The 18923-nt window shown below is 49.8% G+C and overlaps 1 protein-coding gene across 3 annotated transcripts in view; it reads left to right on the top strand.

The window, feature by feature from the left end:
• The window catches only part of PNPLA2 (patatin like domain 2, triacylglycerol lipase), a 51243-nt gene that overhangs the window by 16900 nt on the left and 15420 nt on the right, over positions 1 to 18923 (top strand). For all 3 annotated transcript variants that reach the window (XM_006114870.5, XM_025180566.3, XM_025180567.3), the window contains exons 2-3: positions 11175 to 11407; positions 11658 to 11723. In XM_006114870.5, the coding sequence (XP_006114932.2) occupies positions 11175 to 11407; positions 11658 to 11723 (299 nt within the window). The remainder of the gene's footprint in view (positions 1 to 11174; positions 11408 to 11657; positions 11724 to 18923) is intronic.

The following is an 18923-nucleotide window of genomic DNA, read 5'->3' as shown; positions in this document are numbered from 1 at the left end:
GTTCTGTGACTGCTTGTTGGCTTGTCATGGAGTTGCATGTTCATCCGGGTGACAAGTGAAGGAATCTCTTACCTTTTCTTCCTCATCCCCCTTGGCGTGGTGTCCCTTTTCCCAGTTTGCTCAGAGCCTTGGCATGCTCCCTGCCCCCTCCTGGATTCCCCAGTTTGAACAGCTGATAAATGTTAAAGTCCAACCAAACCCACTGGTTCTTATGTCTGTGCACCCTTGGGTAAGTGACCACAGAACCAGAGCAGGAATAAAAGCGGCACAGACAGCTTGCAAGAGACAGCTGAAGGGGACTGCACCTTCCCAGTTACCCTGTGACTCACTGTAGTGTTCCCCTATGCAAGGCAGGAATGGCTTAACCTCGGAATTCAGGGAATGGTTCCAAAACTACCCCCTTGATCTCTTGGCAGTTGCAGATTTGGCTTTGTTTTATGTAGGCACCCTTTTCTCCTCCCCTGGGCTATCTGCTGGGGGCAAACTGACTGGGCCATATGAGCAGTTGGCAGTACACAATGTGAACATTGTGTTTCCTGTTGATGAGTACAGGAAAGGGGAAGTGGCTTTCAAAACAAGCTTTAAACACATCACCAGCTCTATTTCTCTCTCCCTTCCCCAAAGCCCAGGCCATGATTGGATTAATCCTGCCTCAGTACAGGGGGCTGGGCTAGATGACCACTTAAGGATTTTTCAATTGCTGATTCTAAGGAAGTGAGTTGTTCTCAGCTGTCTTTGCTGCTCACATGTGTATCCATAAAGGCCCATCTTTTCCATAAGGATGAATTAAGCACATCTCTTGGGTCATCTGATCTCTGCTAAACTGGCTTAGCACCTGCATCAAATGAGGATCTGGCCCTTGGCTCCTACCATGTACTGGGGCAGGTGGGAAGAACCAAAATTCTCTACCAGTGGATGTGGAAATAGTGACAAATGATTGCTCACAATCTGAGTTTACAAACTGGACCACCCAAAGCAATTGGAACTGTCCTTAGTTCGCAGCCATGCAAAAATTCTTGTAAGTCAGGGGTGGGCAATTTTTGGCAGGGGAGTCACTCCAAGATTTTTGGAATGTCATCAGGGGTACACTCTTCCAGGATATTAATGGAGGAATTCCACAGTCCTGGATGGTGGTTGGGTGCAAGAGGGAGCTTGGGTTAAGGGATTGGGGTGCAGGTGGGAAATGGGGTCTGGGAGGAAGCTTAGGTGAAGGGAGCAGTTGTGACCTAGAGCCAGGATGTAGGATTTTGGGATGTGGCACCCCCCACCCCATAAGGATTGTGATTGGGGTGCCAGATCTAGGATGGGGTGAAGGGGCAGAGGGTTTGGCTGTGTGGTGGGGATGCAGAGGGTTGGAAGGGAGAAGCTGGGGTGCCAGAGGCAGGCTCTGGCTGGGAGACCCTTACCAGCAGAAACCTGAGGCAGGCTGACTGCTGCAGGCTGCTCCACATGGCTCCACTCCAGACATGAGGGGAAAGGGAGGAGGTCAGGAGGAAGGGAGAAGACTTCCTACACTGCCCCTGCACCCAGCAAAAATTCTCCACTCCTATTGGTGGGAAACAGATTGGCCAATGGGAGCTAAGATTTTGCTGGGGGGTGGGAAGAGCATGAAGCCTCCCTCCTCAGCTGTCCAGAATGGAGAACAGCTGGCGTTTTAGTGTGAGCTGTTCTCTGCCTTGGGTGGCTTGGCAGTCTGGATCCAGCCCACTGTCAACCTCTTGCCCATCCCTCTTGTAGTGATTCTTTTTGGCAATCAAGCTGCCAAAGGAAAAATTCCTCAAGCAAAGCTTCTCTCCCTGTGACATTCCCATTCTGTTGATTGCAGTTCCCGTTGCCATGAATGATGTTTACATTTCAAGCTGGCCATGGTTTTCTAGTCCCTAGAGTTCTTGATTTTGAAATCTTTCCCCATTCTGAATCAGGATGAAAAGTCAATCTTAAATTCTCATGAACCAGTCCAAAAAATTTCTAGTCAGGTCAATGGATGTTTTTGTTTAATTTTGACTTGTTTGGGGGAGGGGAGGAGTTCTCTTTCACTCAATGTCTGAGCACATTAGAAATGGGAACACTGCACCTAAGTTAACTATGCTGGTGCCTAACACAGCTGTTGGCATAGGCCAGTCTCTGACATGTCCAACATTGCCCCTTGACTTCATGAAATGCCTATAGTCTCTCTGGAGCCCTTATCTCTCTTGAAGGTCTACTCATCCATTTCCTCTTGGGATAGGTGACCAGGCAGGGATGGTGCTACAGAGCATCCATTCCTCCCTCTTCAGTTGCATTGGAACCAAGGACAACAATGACATTAACTTTCCCTTTAATTGTGGTTCCGCCCAGCATCCAATTGCTTTCCCACCCAAGTCCTAAGTTCATGCTTGGCTCTTATAACTAATGGAACAGGAATGTCCCTGGCATGGGCTGATGCTCTTTATACTGAGATGGAGCCTTTCCAAAGGGAGCTACCATTCCCTGGAGGGGAGGGGGGGTAACAGCCTAAAGCCACTCGGGCTAATGTGAAATCTTTCATTCTCCCAGATGCTATTTGCACTTACTTTTTTGTTTTTGATTCACTCAAATGCCCTATGCTGACAAGAGAGCAGGGGGTCTGGCAATTCTTTGCTATCGTATTACTGTATGCCCTTGATTCAAGGTGCTGCTATTAGACCCAAATCTCCCCCCTCCTTTGCCCTCCAAAGCCTTCCCCTTCCTCTGCCCTCCACTCCAAATCTTATCACAAGTGCACTGTGATTGTCATTAACCCCTGGTAGCATGCCCAGTCTCATGGAGTGTAGGCTCTAGATCTCTTTAGAAATCTGTCTCCTACTCCAACTGTTTCCTCTTCTCCTGGTAGCTTGAGGCCTGGTCCTGTTTCCTGCAGGTGGTGTTTCTGTGGTGTCTTGGAGCTGGGGTCCACCTCCAGGAGAGGTGGGAACCAGACCATTGCTGCTTCCACAAGGTAACCTATGAGGAAATGGATTTAGTGTAGCTAGGAACTGGACTTAACAAGCAGATTCATCCCATACTAGGATTACTCTTTCCCCTCCTCCTCCAGTAGCCCACACAGAGCCCAAGGCTTGAGCTGGCCTGGAGACTGAAATGTGGCCTTTTTCCCCCAAAACTGGTTCTGCCAGGACCCTCCAGTGCCAGGCCAGCAGGTCTGTTCAGGACTCCATTCTCCAGGGCTGTCCATGTGGCATTTCTCGGGTGCTACCATGTCCTTGGATTCCAATAGGCTGGCACTGCTCTGGAGCATCTTGATTTGCAGGAAGACCAAATGGAGAGGTGGGAGTTATAAAAGCTAACCGCAGCTAGTCCAAATTTTCCCATCTGCTCGTCTCTTCCACTTTCACCAAAAGGCTGTTTGACTTTTTACATAGCACATTAAGCCAGGATCTCCTCTTTCAAAATGTATTGAAATCCATGGGAACCTTTCCACTGACTTCTGGCATTAGCATTATTGGGCCCAATCTAATATCCCTGAGCGTCTGGGAGATGTTTGGAGGGGAAGAGGGCTTCTGCTACTCTCTCCATGTGTCTGGCTTTCCCCAGCTCTGGTCATCCTCATTGGAAATCCCTAGCAAAATCCAATGCAGAATTTTTGTTTTACACTTTGCTGGAACAGCATCACTGGTGGCTGTGGGATTAACACCCACCCATTTATGTTCAGGTATCTTCACAGCTGTCGCTTGTCCTGGGACCATGACCATCTGAATGAATTAACCTGATCCCCTTTGGCAGGACCTCTGCACTGATCCCAGTTCCAGGAAAGTCCCTGGCTCCGGAGTTGATTCTGCTCCTCTCTCCCCCAAGGCGATTGTTGTTGTTCAGTGCTGGCATGCCCAAGCTTGCAGGACAGGCAATGACTGCTGTTTAATGAAGGAGCCAGTAGTTGCTTATCATATACAGATAAGTTTCTGTCTATAAGGGCTCAAAGAGTAACTGGCTTAAGGATCAATTCCCTTCCTGGCTCATCTAACATGGTGAGTTGAGTGTCAATGGAAAGGGCTGTATTGAGAGCCTTGGAGACTAACCCAGGGAACACATCCAGCAGGAGCAGTAGCAGTGCAAACTGTGCTGGATGCTGCCCTATCAAACTTGCTCAGCCCTGAGGTAGACAGTCCAGCTGGAGCATTAGGCTTGCTACCTCTGATCTACAGGCCCCCTGTCCATCTCTTGCTTAGTGTGGGCAATCCATGGCTGCAGAGGGAACACATGGGGACACTCCAGAACAGTGGGGTAAACTAGCTCCATTGGCAGAGCCAGAGGCTTAGTGATCAAATCTCATGCAGCTGCTTTGCAGCTGTTTCCTGTGGCTTTACAGAAGCATCTCCTTGCTCTCCACCTCCTGTACAGCATTGCACAATTGGGCCATGTCTCTCCACTTGCCATGTGGGAGACAGACCTGCTAAATCAAGCACCAGAAGTTCTAGTAAAGGCCCACTAAATTGAATGCTCAGGGTGCCCCTGGTCAGCATGAGAATTTCTTGATATGCAAGGAGTAAGAGAAGCCATTGGGAGCACTTGCTCCCATCAACCTCTTGCAGTGAAGACTGAACCAAGCTCAGCTTAATGTAGCTGGAGTCAACATACTTGATTTACATAGCTGGAGTTGCAAACCTTTACATAGCTGGAGTTGCAAACCTTAAGCTGACCTTCTGGATCAAGTAGACACCTGGTCTTAGTCTTGCATGTTGAGACCCTTATGCAGGCTCAGGTACTGGCCGCTGACACAGGCAGGATACCAGGCTAGATGGACCCACCAATCATGGTACACCGCTTCAAATCTACACAGAGCAACCCTATAATCTTGGTCTAGAAGTCCTTTAGACTGGTTATCTTGTTTCCTTCAAAGTGAAGTCAAATGAGTAGATCATGGCCCATCCTAGTACGGTTTGTAGTGCTTTAAAGATAGCCTAAGAAGCCCACAACCTACTTCAGTCTCACATCAGTGCTAGGGCATTGAATAGTGTTAAAGGAGGCAGGTGACATCCTCAAAGATGTCACCCACTCCATGAACTGGAGCCCAGCAGTATCTTGGTTCTAGTGCCTGAGGAGGTTTTCAGGGTTCTGCTTTTAAAGATTTCTGCTCTGTTGGGAGAGTGGGGAAGGACTTTGAGAGGAGAGAGGATTTCTTACCTCTTCCAGTCGGTGTTGCCATATTCCTCATCTGACCTCTGGCTCCCTTCTCATGCCCTCCTTGATAACTGGCTGGGGGACTAGGGGAATAGGTGGATGCTCAGATATGAAGAACAGCTATGCTTCACCTAGTGTTTGCTGCTAAATCTGGCTTTAAAAAAAAATCCTGCCCAGATGTCTTGCCAATCAATAATTGGCTAAAATACCAGCAATATTTGCACTAATTGTGCGTTTGTTCTTTCAGCATTGGCCAGCCAACTGAAGCGCTGGCTCTAAGAGCTCTTCTGCGTCAGTAAACATCTGCTGTTGTGTAACCCTCCCTCCATGGCGCTCTAATCCTGTGCCCCTCTTACATTGTAATCCAGAGGGCACACACCACAGCAACTGAGCTTGGCTTGCTTGTCTCTTCCCATAGTTTCCCAATGTGCATGTTCTAGAATGGACCCTGGTTTTGCATGCGGGCTGGCAGCAGTGGACTGGAAGTCAGAAGATCTGGGTTGAATTCCCTGGTCTGGTTCAGTGACTTGCACACAGTCACACCACTTTTTGTTTGTTTTTTTTTTTCTGTCAGTAAAAAGGGCCGAATGCACCTGTCCCTTATGGGGTATTTGTAAGGCACTTGGGGATGGTTACTATAGTGATGGTGAGGGCCGGCTCTAGGTAATTTTGCTGCCCCAAGCAAAAAATGTGTTGCGCCCCCCCCCCCCCCCCAGCCCACTGCTGCACAGCATGCAATGAGGAGGAAAGCACCTTTCACCTTGCGACTCTTTGACTCCCACCACGCCCTCCAGCCAAACCCAGCCTACATCCTGTCTCCCCTCCACACACATCCCAACCCCCCCACCCACTCACCGAACCCAGTTTCCACCTTCTCTCCTCTCCCAGGCAAACCCAACCCCCGCTTTCTCCCCCACCTAATACATCCTGCACCCTCTTCCTTCCCGGCCAAACCCAACCTCCCTCCCCCCCACCCACTGACCAAACTCCGTCTCATTTCCCTCTCCCTGCCAAACCCTTGTGTCCCCTCCCCATAGCACATGCAGAAATGTTGGAGTGCCCTGGGGGAGGGGTGAAAGTGGCACCAGTCCCCCTGGGGATGTGTGCAGATGCAGCCAGAAAACATAAGAGGCAAGGCCCGGGTCGCAGAGAGTTCCTGCAGGGAAATATCCACCCGGGCCAGGGAAGCTGCGCTTCTCTTCCCCCCAGCCTGGGTAGGGCCAGAGCTACACATCTCCACACAGTGCAGCCAGGTGCTGTGTGCGCAGGGCCAAGGTGCTGCTGAGTGCTGCCCAAGTGCTCAGCCTGCTCCTGGCCCAGCTCGGGCTTGGGCTGTCCCACGCTGGCCCCCAGCCTCACCGTGGCGCAGGAAGAGCCAGCCCAGGCAAGGCTGGGCCATGAAGCCTGCGCTCCCTGCGGAGCAGGTGTCGGGCCGTGCATCCGGGCAGACAATGTGGGGACTGCAGAGGGGTGTGGGATGGGGCTGGCCATGCAACACACGGGGGCCCTACTAATCTAAATTGCCATGTGCCCAACCACTTGCTCTGGGCGGTGTAGTGGGACCGGCTGCGCATACACCCCACCCGAACCGGCTGTACTCCCCGCCATGTGTATGCATCTGCCTGCTGCTGAGCGCTGCACGCCTGCGGATCCCGCCACCGCGTGAGCCATGGCCTGGGTGGTCACCCACTAGCGAGAGATCCACCGTGGGCAGCGCGTTTCATCCCTGGGTCTGCTCTGTGCGCACCCCACAGCAGGCCTCCAATGTGGGCCAGTTCAGGGCTGGCACGGTCACACGCTCACCTCCGCCAAGCCCAGGGTGTGGAGCAGGGCCAAGGGTGGGCTGCAGCCACTGTAGCGCTCTCCCTAGCTGCCCGTGAAGCGAGCTTACCTCCCAGGTGGCAAGCCCCATGGGCGATGGCAGCGAGGCCTGGGCTCGCATGAGTGGTGGGGCTCCTGGGCTGGTTTTGGGACATGATCATGACTCCTGCTGCGAGGTGCCTGGAAAGGGCTGGGATCCTGCACCAGGGCTGGCTTCAGTCAGGCCCCCATCAGCTGTGCTGTGAGCTTCCCCTGACTGACAGGCAGCTCTCCCCTCCCTCCGCACCCGGCACTGACCCTTCTTCCCAGGTGTGGGGCAGCAAGAGCATGTGCTCCCCCTGCAAGATGCCAGCTCTGCTGCCCTGCCCATTGCCTTGGGCGGCCACAAGCAGGCCTATGTTGGGCAGTAAGGCTGGCCGGAATGCCGCCCCTGGAAATGTGCTGCCCCCAAGCACATGCTTGGTCTGCTGGTGCCTAGAGCTGGCCCTGGTGATGGTTAGGATACAAGAACTTAAACAGAATGCAGATAACCTTCCAGGTTAGTGACAGAGATGCAGCCGTGTTAGGCTGGTCTAGCTGAAACAAAAGACAGGACTAGGTAGCACTTTAAAGACTAACAGGATGGTTTATTAGGTGATGAGCTTTCGTGGGCCAGACCCACTTCCTCAGATCAACATGGAAGAAAATCGGCACAACCATATATACCAATCATAGTTCTGTCTTTTCTTCCAGGTTAGGATACTCTATAGTACTGCCCCGTAATGTTGCTGGCTTTAGATAGGCAGGGATACAGTGAGGGTGAGGAGACTAGATATGACTGACTTTTGTATTCACTTCTGATCTCACTTAGTCCAACATTAGTCTCAAACAAAGCAGGACAAAGGTTGATAATATTAACTTTCTTCAGTGGCTGGCGCTGAGACTGGCTGTAACAAAGCAGAATGGACAAACAGGTCTCACATTCCACTTAAACTGGAACCTCTAGATTGAATAATTACAAATGTTCAAGGGCCTCATAACCCTGTGCCCACTGAAGACACTGGCAAAGGTCCCGTTGACTCAGTGGTGTGGAATTAGCTCCCAAATGCCTTGACTGAAAGAATGCTACATAAGTGCTAAGTGGCTTTTGTTTCCTGCTGTGGGGGCGTTGTCACAGTATCTCAGGGCTCTGACATAGCTTGTTGCTTATTAGCAAATCGTAATGCTTTTTATTCCAGGCCAACTGTTTCCCTCCTGCAATTGGAAAGGGGAAGGGAGTTGGGTTTTTAGCTGATTTTTAACGTTTTCTGCCATGAAGAGAAGGGAGGCAGACACCAACAGTTCCTGAATGAAACCACAGCTCTTATTTTGTGAGTCCTTCACTCTACACTGGGGTGGGAAATCTCAGACCAGGGGGCAAACCCTTGGCTTGCCTGGATCCGGCTGCTGAGCGCTGGAGCACACAATCTACTAGGCTGGGCTGCCCCAAGGCTCTGGTGTGCAAGAAGGATGTGGGGAGTGTCAGTCTCCTTCTGTGTGTTTCCTTCCTTCGGGTCAATGGCCTCCAACCCAAAAAAGGTTTCCCCATCCCTGCTCTATACACAGCTTCATTCTTGACTGTCCCCTCTCTTAACACAATCTCAATTCTACATGTCCAGCAAAGGCCTTTGTTTCCTAGCTCGGGTGGCAGGGGGGGCATGGCTTTTGGGGGGGTGGCAGTGTGTGCATGCAGACAGCAACATGCCCAGCTAGCTTTTGGCTTGGCTAAGGCTGGTGTGCTTCCATTGCCTCTGTTCCCATTGCTCTCTTAATAGAGCTTTGATGCCTCCCGTTCTCACCACCCCCCACCCTCCCCAAGAGGGCTGCTTGAGGCCGCTCAGCAGTGTAAGCTGTTCCTTTCTTCTGCAGGAAGATGGCTGCAATCCCTCTCCAGTGCCAAGTAGGTCACTGTGCTAAAGTTGAAGCAGGCATGTCTGGCCAGCTCCTTGCTTCCCACTGGGTCCTTCTCCAGAGCAACACAGTTGGATGTGGTGGAACCAATCTGCAGGGAAAGAGTCACTGTCAGACTGTAACAGTGCTGGGCAAATCAAATCCTCCTTTCCTAGCTGAACCTTGTCTAAATGTTCCCTTCCAGGTTTGGAGTTGTCAGAGGATTTTTTTTTAATCCCAATTCCTCTTCCCCTTACAATCAGAGGGAAACGACTCCTGGCCTGGCTCAGCAGTATTTCCCACCCCCCCAATTTCTGTGGGCAGCACCCTTCCTTCTAGTGCAGTCTGTTTTCACCCCTCACTTGTAATTCTGCCAGCTAGAGCAGTGGCTTGCAAATTGGGATATGAACCTTTCCTTTGTAGGCCCCCTCTTTCAAATCCAGTCTGGGTCAACAAAGCTGCCTTGGTGATATGGGTTGATAGCTGAATACTAGAACTTAGTGGTCAGCTGACCACCAGCCATCTGGAGAGGGGGAGTGAAGTGAATATAGGTGGTCTGACAGAGTCCTGGGAGCAAGTGCTTGCTATGTAGGAATCCCAGCTTTGCTGTAAGCACTCCACTGCCCCCCCTGTCCCCTTGAGGTCTTAGGCAGTCACTTGGTCCCAAACATTTCCAAAAGCACTGTCAATTTTAGGTACCTCAGTCATTTAGGTGTCTGATCTGAGATTCATAAGGCCTGATCTGCAGAGGTGCTTAGTACCTGCAATTCATCCAGGCTCCACTGGAGCTGCAGATGCTCATGTCCCTGGTTGGGAACCTGAGTGAGGGGCACAAGCCAAAAGACCTTTTTGGAAAGTGGCCAAAACTGCCTGCCTCAGTTTCCCCTTCTGAGATGTGGCTGGTGGGCGGAGTTGAGACGATTAACGGTTGGAAAGCATTTGCTGTTTTTATTAGTGGCAGGGCAATGTATTCCAAGCTTGTGATTGCAGTGAAGTGGCAAGGAGTTGCCTTTTTGTAGTTTTATCCATGGATATCAGCAGGGTGGCTCATCAGCTGGCTTCAATGAAGGGGGCCTGCCAGAACTACATCTGGCTAGTAAAGAGATTCCTACTGGAAAGGTGAGGGTCTAGACAAACTTTGGGGCTTAGCCTGACATCTGGGGATAACATAAACCAGGTGAATGTGACAATGGCTTTTTAAAAAAATAAGGGGAAGTCACCCACAGTCTGAGAGCATTTCCCATCACATTCCCATTAACTGAGGTGACTTGCCAAACCAAGGTTGGGGGACAGGGTGTTACTTGTAACGCCTACAGTAGCAAGCCATCCATAGCCTGTAAGGAGAGTTGATCAGGAATCTTCTACCCACTATTTCCTTTAAAAGGAAAATGCATGTTCAGCAAAACCAAAACAGCTTCCAACTTAAACTTGACATTTTAAAATGTCCAGTTTGACCTTATAACCCCTGCCCCTCTTGGTCCCCCTACTCTCTCCCCCTCCCCCCAGTCAGGAGGGAAACATGTTTCAGCTTGATTTCACCTGAATGGAAATAGCTGTCAGCTGAAGTGAAACAAACTGTTTCTCATGATGCACTGCAACTTCCCCTCTGACCAAGTTGCATGGTACATCATGGGAGGTACGGTCCAGCCAAGGATCCTAGTCCATAGAGAAGAATAGGGACAAGAGACACCAAAATTGCAAATTCTAGAAGGCACCATTGGCTCTTAGTGACTGCCATGTCAAACCAATGTTCTGATGCTACTTCAAAAAAACTTGAGTCCATTAGAAAGATCCTAGATTTCAAAGGTGCATCCTAACTTGGAATGAAAGCAAATGCTGAAAATGCAACTTCCCATAGGATTGAAATGACAAATTTCACTCTACAGCTGTCCCATATGTTCTTGCAGGCATAGCAAAGTTGGGCCAATTGAGGAGATGTATGTGTGGGGAATGAACATATCTGTGTGTCTTCAGGGCTGGCATCTTGGGCTGACCAAGCCTAATGTAAAGGGGATGGAGCGTTAAGTGTTCTGGAACAACCATGTATATGGGGATGGGGAGAGATGGAAATCTTCCTGATTTCCAGGCCTATCACACGATACTCTGAAGGAGTTTTTCACCTCTAACTTAAGCTGCATAATAACTGAGTCTTATCACCATTGATAACATAACTGATTTGTCTGGCTCCAGTATTTGTGTCTCTGACCTCCTGTGACACACACTCATTGTGTAAGACTTTCCTTTCCCTGGCTCTGAGTCTACCAGTTTCCTAGCACATCTTTAAACTGTTTGCTGTCTGTCTTTGATTGTAGGTGAGGCAGGTGCTAATATCATTCAGGTCTCTAAAGAAGCCCGGAAGAGGTTCCTGGGCCCTCTACATCCATCCTTCAACTTGGTGAAAATCATCCGCACCTGCCTGTACAAGACACTGCCTGACAATGGGCACGAAGTGGCGAGGGGACGCCTGGGCATTTCGCTGACACGGGTCTCGGATGGAGAGAATGTGATACTGTCAGAGTTCAACTCCAAAGAAGAGTTGATCCAGGTGAGTGGGAAATTACCCCCATGCCACCACTCAGGTATAATCTGCAGGCTCCCTCCTCTGCTGGTGACTTACCGAGGGGTTGGTCTTTGACAGTCTTGGGACACATTAATGTCTCTGAACAGACTGCTGACTCTCAGCAGCTCACCTGGAGAGAAGTGGCTGAGCTGATCAAAAAACTGAGCCAGTCTCCATGTCCTGGCTTGTTCTGGAAATATTTCCTATGTCTTACGCTGGGTTTGTGCTCTTTCAGGCCTGTGTTTGCAGCACCTTCATCCCTGTGTACTGTGGGCTGATTCCTCCAAGCCTGCAGGGAGTGGTAAGCAGACCTCATAACATTCCCCTTGTGTGGCGTTGTTGGTAAAAGCCATGATTAATTTAGCCTAGTATCCTGACTCCAGCGGTGTCTGACTTACTTGAAAGATGCTAGTAACCCTAAAATCAACAGCTACCTTACCCATAATGAAAACTGCTGCTGCTGCCTAACCCCATTGATGAGTGACTGGCTCTTGCCCAGAAACCTGAAGGTTGCATTCCTTAGAGGATTAAAAACTTATTTATAGCTTGCTCAACATGGCTTTGTCCAACACCCATTGAAAAAATGGACGGAACACTTCTAAGTGTCAACTTCCCTTGAACACATTCACTGGGGTGGGGGAACTTTCAGCCAAGTAGATCTTGTTTGCCGGGTGACCTGTTTAGGGGATGTGACTGATCCAGGGCAGCTGGCTCTAGTAGCTTGGTGGAAGGCAAACAGGAAACTGGGTAAATAGTTTTCCTAGTCTGAGTGAACTGGCCACGCATTGCTGCCATGTAGTCAAGGCAAGCTGGCACACAGCTGGGGCCAATTAAGTGCTTGTCTGAAAGCAGCAGGCTAATCAGGGCGCTTGCAGCCAGTTAAGGCCTGCTGGGGCTGGTTTAAAAGGCTTCCCTGAGGAAGGGCAGAGGAGTAGGCCAAGGACTGAAAGTAAAGAGGTGCTCTGAGAGAATGAAGAACTGGGGTTATGGAAGAGTGCTGTGGAGGAGCAGGAAGGACTAGGGAGACAGATGTAAATATCTTGCCTTTCTGTCCATAATACAAAAGCGATAGGGCTCCCAATGACAGTGAAACAGGTTTTTTTTTGCCTCTTCTGTCAAGTCTCAAAAATAGACTATCTTAGTCTATCCCCTTGAAAATTTCTGCTCTTAACTATTTGTCACCCTTCCATAAATGCCTTTTTCTGCTATCTCTTCCTGGGAGAGGGTGACTGGAACCAAGCATGACCGTCCAGGTGAGGGTCTCGCATATGTTGTATCAGGACTTCACATTTTCATTATCTTCTAACTGAATTTATGCACATGGCTGCTCTGACAGCTACTACACATTGAGCAAAGACTTGTGTTGAGCTGCCCACCAGGATCATCCGGCTTCTTGGCATGGCTACCAGCAGTGGATTTACGGCAGGGCAAGCAGGGCGGCTGCCCCGGGCCCCACACTTCCAGAGGCCCCGCGCATGTGCCTTGTCATGAGAAACAATCTAATTCCAAGCACATGCCATTGTCCTGGCACAACCAAACCCTAACCTTGATTAAAGTAAGAGGAAGCTTCATAGCAAATTTGGTGGTCCTAGCTCTTACCGTTTAGGAAGAGTCCTTGAACAAAGACACACACGCGCACACGCGCACACACACACACACACGGATTAGTTGAGCAAGTCAGCAAAATCTAATCAGATTGGAGACATGATCATGTTCCTCAATGAAACTGGGCTGACATTTCTCTATCCAGTTTCTCTAGTACTGATCATTTTGTTTTTAAAATACTTCAGATGAGGTTTCCTGCAGGCTTTGACCAGATTCTACAATCATCATGGCAACTTACGGTATCTCTTAAAACTCGCTACAGACCCATCCTGTAATTGTTAGCTGCTCTTGTGTGTAAGTGGTCTGTGGCTGGTGTCTTGTTGCTTTATCAGTTTGCACTGTCTGATCTTCTAGTGATTCAGGGGTTCCATCCGTCACAGGAAGCCCATTTGTTTCTTGTATCACTGTCTATTGCTCTTCACTTCTCATGGCACGCAAGGAGAAAATCCACGTGGCTCAGTTATTAGCCAACTCACATGAAGCTATCTAATTTCTCAGTGGCTTGAGTCAAAACAGTATGAGCAAACCAAAATGGTTATGTTGCCTTCCTGCTTCCTTCTCTATACAGGGTGTGTGAATTGCATTTCTCTCATGACTCAGATGTGGGATGTGTAAGTAGCCTCTGAACTGAGTCTAAGGATTTTAATGACTTGATGTTTGACTCAGTCTTTTTTTTTAAACTGAACTTCCTTTTTTTTTTCTCACTACCTAACTAACCATATTGATGGAAATTACACTGATGCCAGTGGGGCTAAACATATAAAATCTTGCTAGACCTGTATGCGGCTGCTCTGTCATGTGCTGGTGGTTTCTGAAACCCAGGGAGGCCTGCTAATGGACTCGAACCTTTAAAAGGGATACAACCGCTTCCTATCCACTTCACCTGCCCTCTAGTATTGGACATGACAATTTAGACTTTATCGCCCTTCCACCAGGAATGTCTCCCCTTCCACCAGGAATGTCTCCCCTATCAGCTGTAGGTGAGCACCAATACTCAGGGGCAGGGGCAGCTAGTTATATGGACCCATGGTGCCCAGACTCCACCAATATTCAGGAATGTGGCCCTGGGCCCCACATTTAAGGGGATATGGGATCCAGTGCAGTCTGGAGGGCTGGTGGAAGGGGGTGAAGGACTTGTCCCTGGTACAGGCAGCAGTGAGTGATCCTACCCCAGTCTACCTAGTTCTGCTCTACTACTTCCCCAAGTCCTTGCCCCACTGTGCCTCCTTTTAGCTTCATCCCCCTTTTCTCCTGTCCCAAGCAATGCCAGGAGCTGGCAGGGCAGGCTAGGGCAGGATCACTCACTGCTGCCTATTCCAGGCTCCTACCTAGCCCCCAGGACCCCACATCCCTCCTTGAAGGGTAGGGCCCTCCAAAGCAAGGGGTGTGGAGACACTGTCCCCGTCCTCCTTTGGACAGAGCCTCAGCTTGGACCCATTCTAGGCATCACCAAAAATTATCCAAACCTGGTGCCCATGCTCCAAGCATCAATGAGTTATGTTCTGAATTAATTCCATATGGGACTGGAGATGAATTCAAACCAGCTTTTCCTTGTGGGGACTATAAAACCAGTATTGGTGCTCGGAGCACCAAGGAGATGTTTGTTCCCTTTAAACTTGTCCTGGTTCAGATGCAGATGCAGGGAGTTGAAGTCACCCTTGATTTGTCTTGTTAGGTTCAGTTGCCTTCCTGAACATCTGCTGATACACTCAACGTTATTTCCCTGATAGAGCAAAAAACATCAGCAGTTGTGTTCTGCCCTGTAAAGGCTGGAACTCTGCTAAGTCTGGAGTCCAGAATCTGATTCCTCCCTGCCCTATCAAGCTTTGGTACAAACAGTCCCTGGCTTTTGAAAAAGGAAAACCTGGCTTCCTCGATCTTGTGACTTAAACTGTACTGCCTGCCTGTCTTCAGACCCACCGCTATCTCAGCAGCAACAGCAGCACCAACCTGTCTCTAAGGATATTGTTCACCTGTGCAAGTGTCTTGCTCATTCTCACTAGTTGCCTCTTTCCATTCTGAAAACTATTTATTCCTGCTTCTTGTTTCCTATCTTCTAACCAGTTATCAATCCATGAGAGGACCTTCCCTCTTGTCCCATGATGGCTTACTTTGCTTAAGAGTCTTGTTGAGGGACCATGTAAAGGCTTTTTGGAAATCTAAGTATGCTATAGCCATTGGATCCCATTGTCCACATACTTGTTGAGTGCTCCTCCTTCCCTCCGCCCCCCGAGAATTCTAGTAGATTGAAAAGGGAAATCGTGCCTCACTAGAAACATGTTAACCCTCCCCTTCCCCCTCCCAATAAATGTATGTTCATCTTAGGGATATAAGTGACTAGTTGACAAGCAAATGCTTATTGGATAGTTGACTAGTGACTTCACAAGTGACTCTCCCTCCTCCCCCCCAGTTTTCCCCCAGCACTGTCTCTGTGGGGAGAAGGGGCAGGAATACAGCAGGGAATTGGCATCACTTCCACCTTTTGAAATGTAGCAAGAGCAGGGCTTGTATTCATTTCAAAAGCAAAGTGCCACAGGGAGCATGGGGTCAGTGGGGGGCTGCTTGAGTGCCCCCCTCACTAGCTGTGTTCCCCCAGTTCACTTCCACCTTTGAAATGTAGCAAGAGTCCTGCTGGCTCTTGCTACATTCCAAAGGTAGAGGCACCCTATCAACTAGTCAATGAAAATTACATTGACTATTGGATGAGTTGACTGATAATTTACTACCTCAATTCACCTGTGTCCAATAATTCTGTTTTTATTATAGTTTTAGAAAAGCAAAGTGCTCCCATGGGCCTGGGATGACCCAAGGGGGGAGTGATTGGCAGATAGGGCTGGCACCAGGTCTTATGCAGCACTGCATGGGAACTTACTGATGTGCTATTCTGAGGGGGCACATCTCTGCTAAAACCAGTCAGCCAAAACCACATGAAATACTCAAGGCTTTCCCCTTCCCCCAGTATTCTGGATAAGCTGTGTTCTTGGAAATTAAAGATGTTTTGTCTCTTCCCTACTTAGTTTTGCTGATTTCTCAAGAACATAGAGAGCCTGACCTTGTGGAAAGCTAATGTGGGGGGAGAAGAGGAAGAAGTAAATTCACATTCACCCTTCCTGCATGATTGTTGCTGCTCTTTTGGAGGTGGAGGATGGGAGAATTAACTGACTGTGCATGAGTGGAATTAGCTTACCAAGTGGATTCCAAGGTGCCAGGCCATGGTCCCTATTAGCCTAGCATTGCTTTGCTGCCTGGGCCAAGACCCTGTGTGAGCATACCAGAAGAAGGCTACAGATGCTTATACACTCAACCCATCCTGACCACGCCCGTTTAAAAAAAAATTTGGTCATCAGATGTCACAACCCTCTCTTCCTTACCTTAGAGAACTGACCTACTTGGTACACAAACACACATGGCAAGGGGCCAGTCTCTAGCTGGCAAAAGATACCATATTGCTCATTGCACCATCTCCCATCAGTTCTTCATAGTGTTCGGAGCCAGTTAGGCTCCTTAGAATGTTTGTTTGTATGAATCAGTTCTCTTGCCTCTTGTCATAATGTAATAGTGTCCTAAACATGCACTTCCACGGCTGTGGTCACGTGCCAGCATCAGTATCCTGCTGTCCCTGCAGCCGGCCTCTGTCTGCAGTAGCGTGCGTGTGTGTGTGTGTGTGTGTGTTTTTTGGGGGGGGAGAAGGGGTTACATTGAAACAGTGGTTCCCAAACTTTTCAGCATCCCCCCTTTTTGACTCTTGAGAACACTCATGCTGCTGCCCCCCCCCCCCCCCCCAAAAAAAAAGCAAAATTTGTTGAGCAAAAAAAGGAACTGACCAGGGCCAAAAAAACAAAACTTGCAAGGGGGAGGGGCAGGTCACCTCATGCCCCCCCTGGAGTTTCTTCACTCTCCCTCCCCCCATGGGGGACACACCCCTATTTGGGAACCCATGCATTAGAAGGACAAGTTTTCTGCTTCAGTGCACAGCTCTTCAAGCCCAGGTGACTGTTGCAAAGGGGTCAGACACCATATTTTTTTTGGTTAGTAAACCACCCTCTCTCAAACTGCTAAATGTGTAACCGTACTAGATACTCCCCCCACATGTAATGCTGAACGCAGCCATGGCCTTGGAGCCTCAGGACTCATGGGAGTTGGCACAGGGTTCTGTTCCCCTTTACAAGGTAGGGCCACAGCTCCAGGTGAAATATTTTAGGGTGTTCTCTTTGAGCAGGCTCAAGACTAGTTCCGTTCCTTGTTGCTTTCAGCCCTGACTCGCCCAGTAAAAGGTCCTGGTTTTGCTACTAAGGAGACTACCAGCCTGTAACCATTCCTGGACTCCTTTCCACCTCCTTGCTGCAGCACTTGCTGCCTCAGCTGCTCCCCCAGCAGGAGTCTGCTGACCTTGCCCTTGTTTGTGAGACATACAGATACAGTGCAGGCAGGGAGAAGAGGGGACTAGTTACTTCTTTCCATTCTTACTTCTGGGAATTTGAGTTGCTATGCTCCGCCCTGACCCCTGCTGAAACAGAGCTAGCCACATACAAGTGCCCAGCAAGGGAGTCTGTTCAAATGCCCTCATTCCCTCCACCCCACCGATTGCCCCAATAAAGTTACACCTGTGCAAGTCCTTTGGGTGCACATACAGAAAACCAGTTGGCCCTCTGAAAGGTGTGGTGCTTGTGAGGCACCAGGGAGGGGAGCTAGAGGTGGCCCCTTCTCCACACAAAAAAAGGCCCTTAACTGAGATTCCTGCCCTGATCCTGGCTGCTCCTGAGAACAAACGTGCCTGGTGGTGCTGTACCTGCTGTGCAGGGAGGGGGTCACTCAAGGACTCAGAGCCTAGGTTATAATAGGCTGGGTTTGCACAGCAGTAGTATTGGCACTGTGGCAAATACCACTGCAGGGGAGCCTGAACTAGGAACACTCAGCAGCAGGTGGCTAGCTGCAGGCCCACCGATGAGGGAGCCAGAGCACTGGCCCCGTTTGATTCGCCATTGGAGCGCAGCTCTGTGCATTCTGGGGCGCTGTGCCCTCTGCAGGGCAAGGGACAGGCCTGGATTAAGACATGCTGGGGCCCTAGTGCCTAGGAACTGTAGTCCTGGCCCAGTGCCTGACTGCGCTAGACCCTGTACAAACATAGAACAAAAAACCCTCCTATTGTAAAGCAGGGTTCTCTAGCTACTCTCCTCCCGCCTTCCCCTCGCTTCCCCCTCCAGTTGTGGGCGAGGTGTATCTGCTGGTACAATGTGACCCTTACCCTGGCAGTAGCTCATTTGAAGGGAATGGTGTCCAACAACCACAGCTGTCTTCAGCCTGTGGCTAAAGGAGGACAGTTTGTGAAATACTAGGTGGAGATGCAGCGCTGGCCATAACAATTTATTCAGGCTGGGTTCACTAATGCCCACGTAGTGCCCAGGCTGTGATTTTCCCCAAGTTTTGTTTCTCTTATTTCCTTCCTACCTTTGCTATTGCTGACTCCTGCCTGGGTACTGAGTTCCATGTAGCTGGTGTGTGGAGATGCCAGCGTCTGTGCAGTAAACCCCAGCCTGCCCACTAGCTAAGTGTGGTGCAGTAGCAACCGTTGTGCGTGATGCCTGCAAAAACAGTGGGGAATTCCAGCCTCTCCAGCTCTTATTTTTAGGCCCTTTGAATCAGAATTACCCAACCCTTGCAAACCTAATAAAAACCTGGGGGAAATCAAAACCCTGGGCTGTCTCAGAGGAGTGAGCTGTGCCGCCCAGTGAGACACGCCATGAGAACACCTGGTGGGGGGGAAAAGCACTTGTTCCAGGCAGGAGCAGGAACCATGCAGGTGAACTTGTTTGCATGGGCCTGTGGAGCTTGCTGGAGACATCCAGCGGGTGCTGCGCCTTCGTCAGTGGAAGTAGGCGAAAGGCCATCTGCGGAC

This window comes from Pelodiscus sinensis, chromosome 5, assembly GCF_052426305.1.
Source record: "Pelodiscus sinensis isolate ZL-2025 chromosome 5, ASM5242630v1, whole genome shotgun sequence".
Classification (NCBI taxonomy): Eukaryota; Metazoa; Chordata; order Testudines; family Trionychidae; genus Pelodiscus; species Pelodiscus sinensis.
Note: the sequence above shows the minus strand (reverse complement) of the source record. Positions and strands in the feature narration are given on the sequence as shown.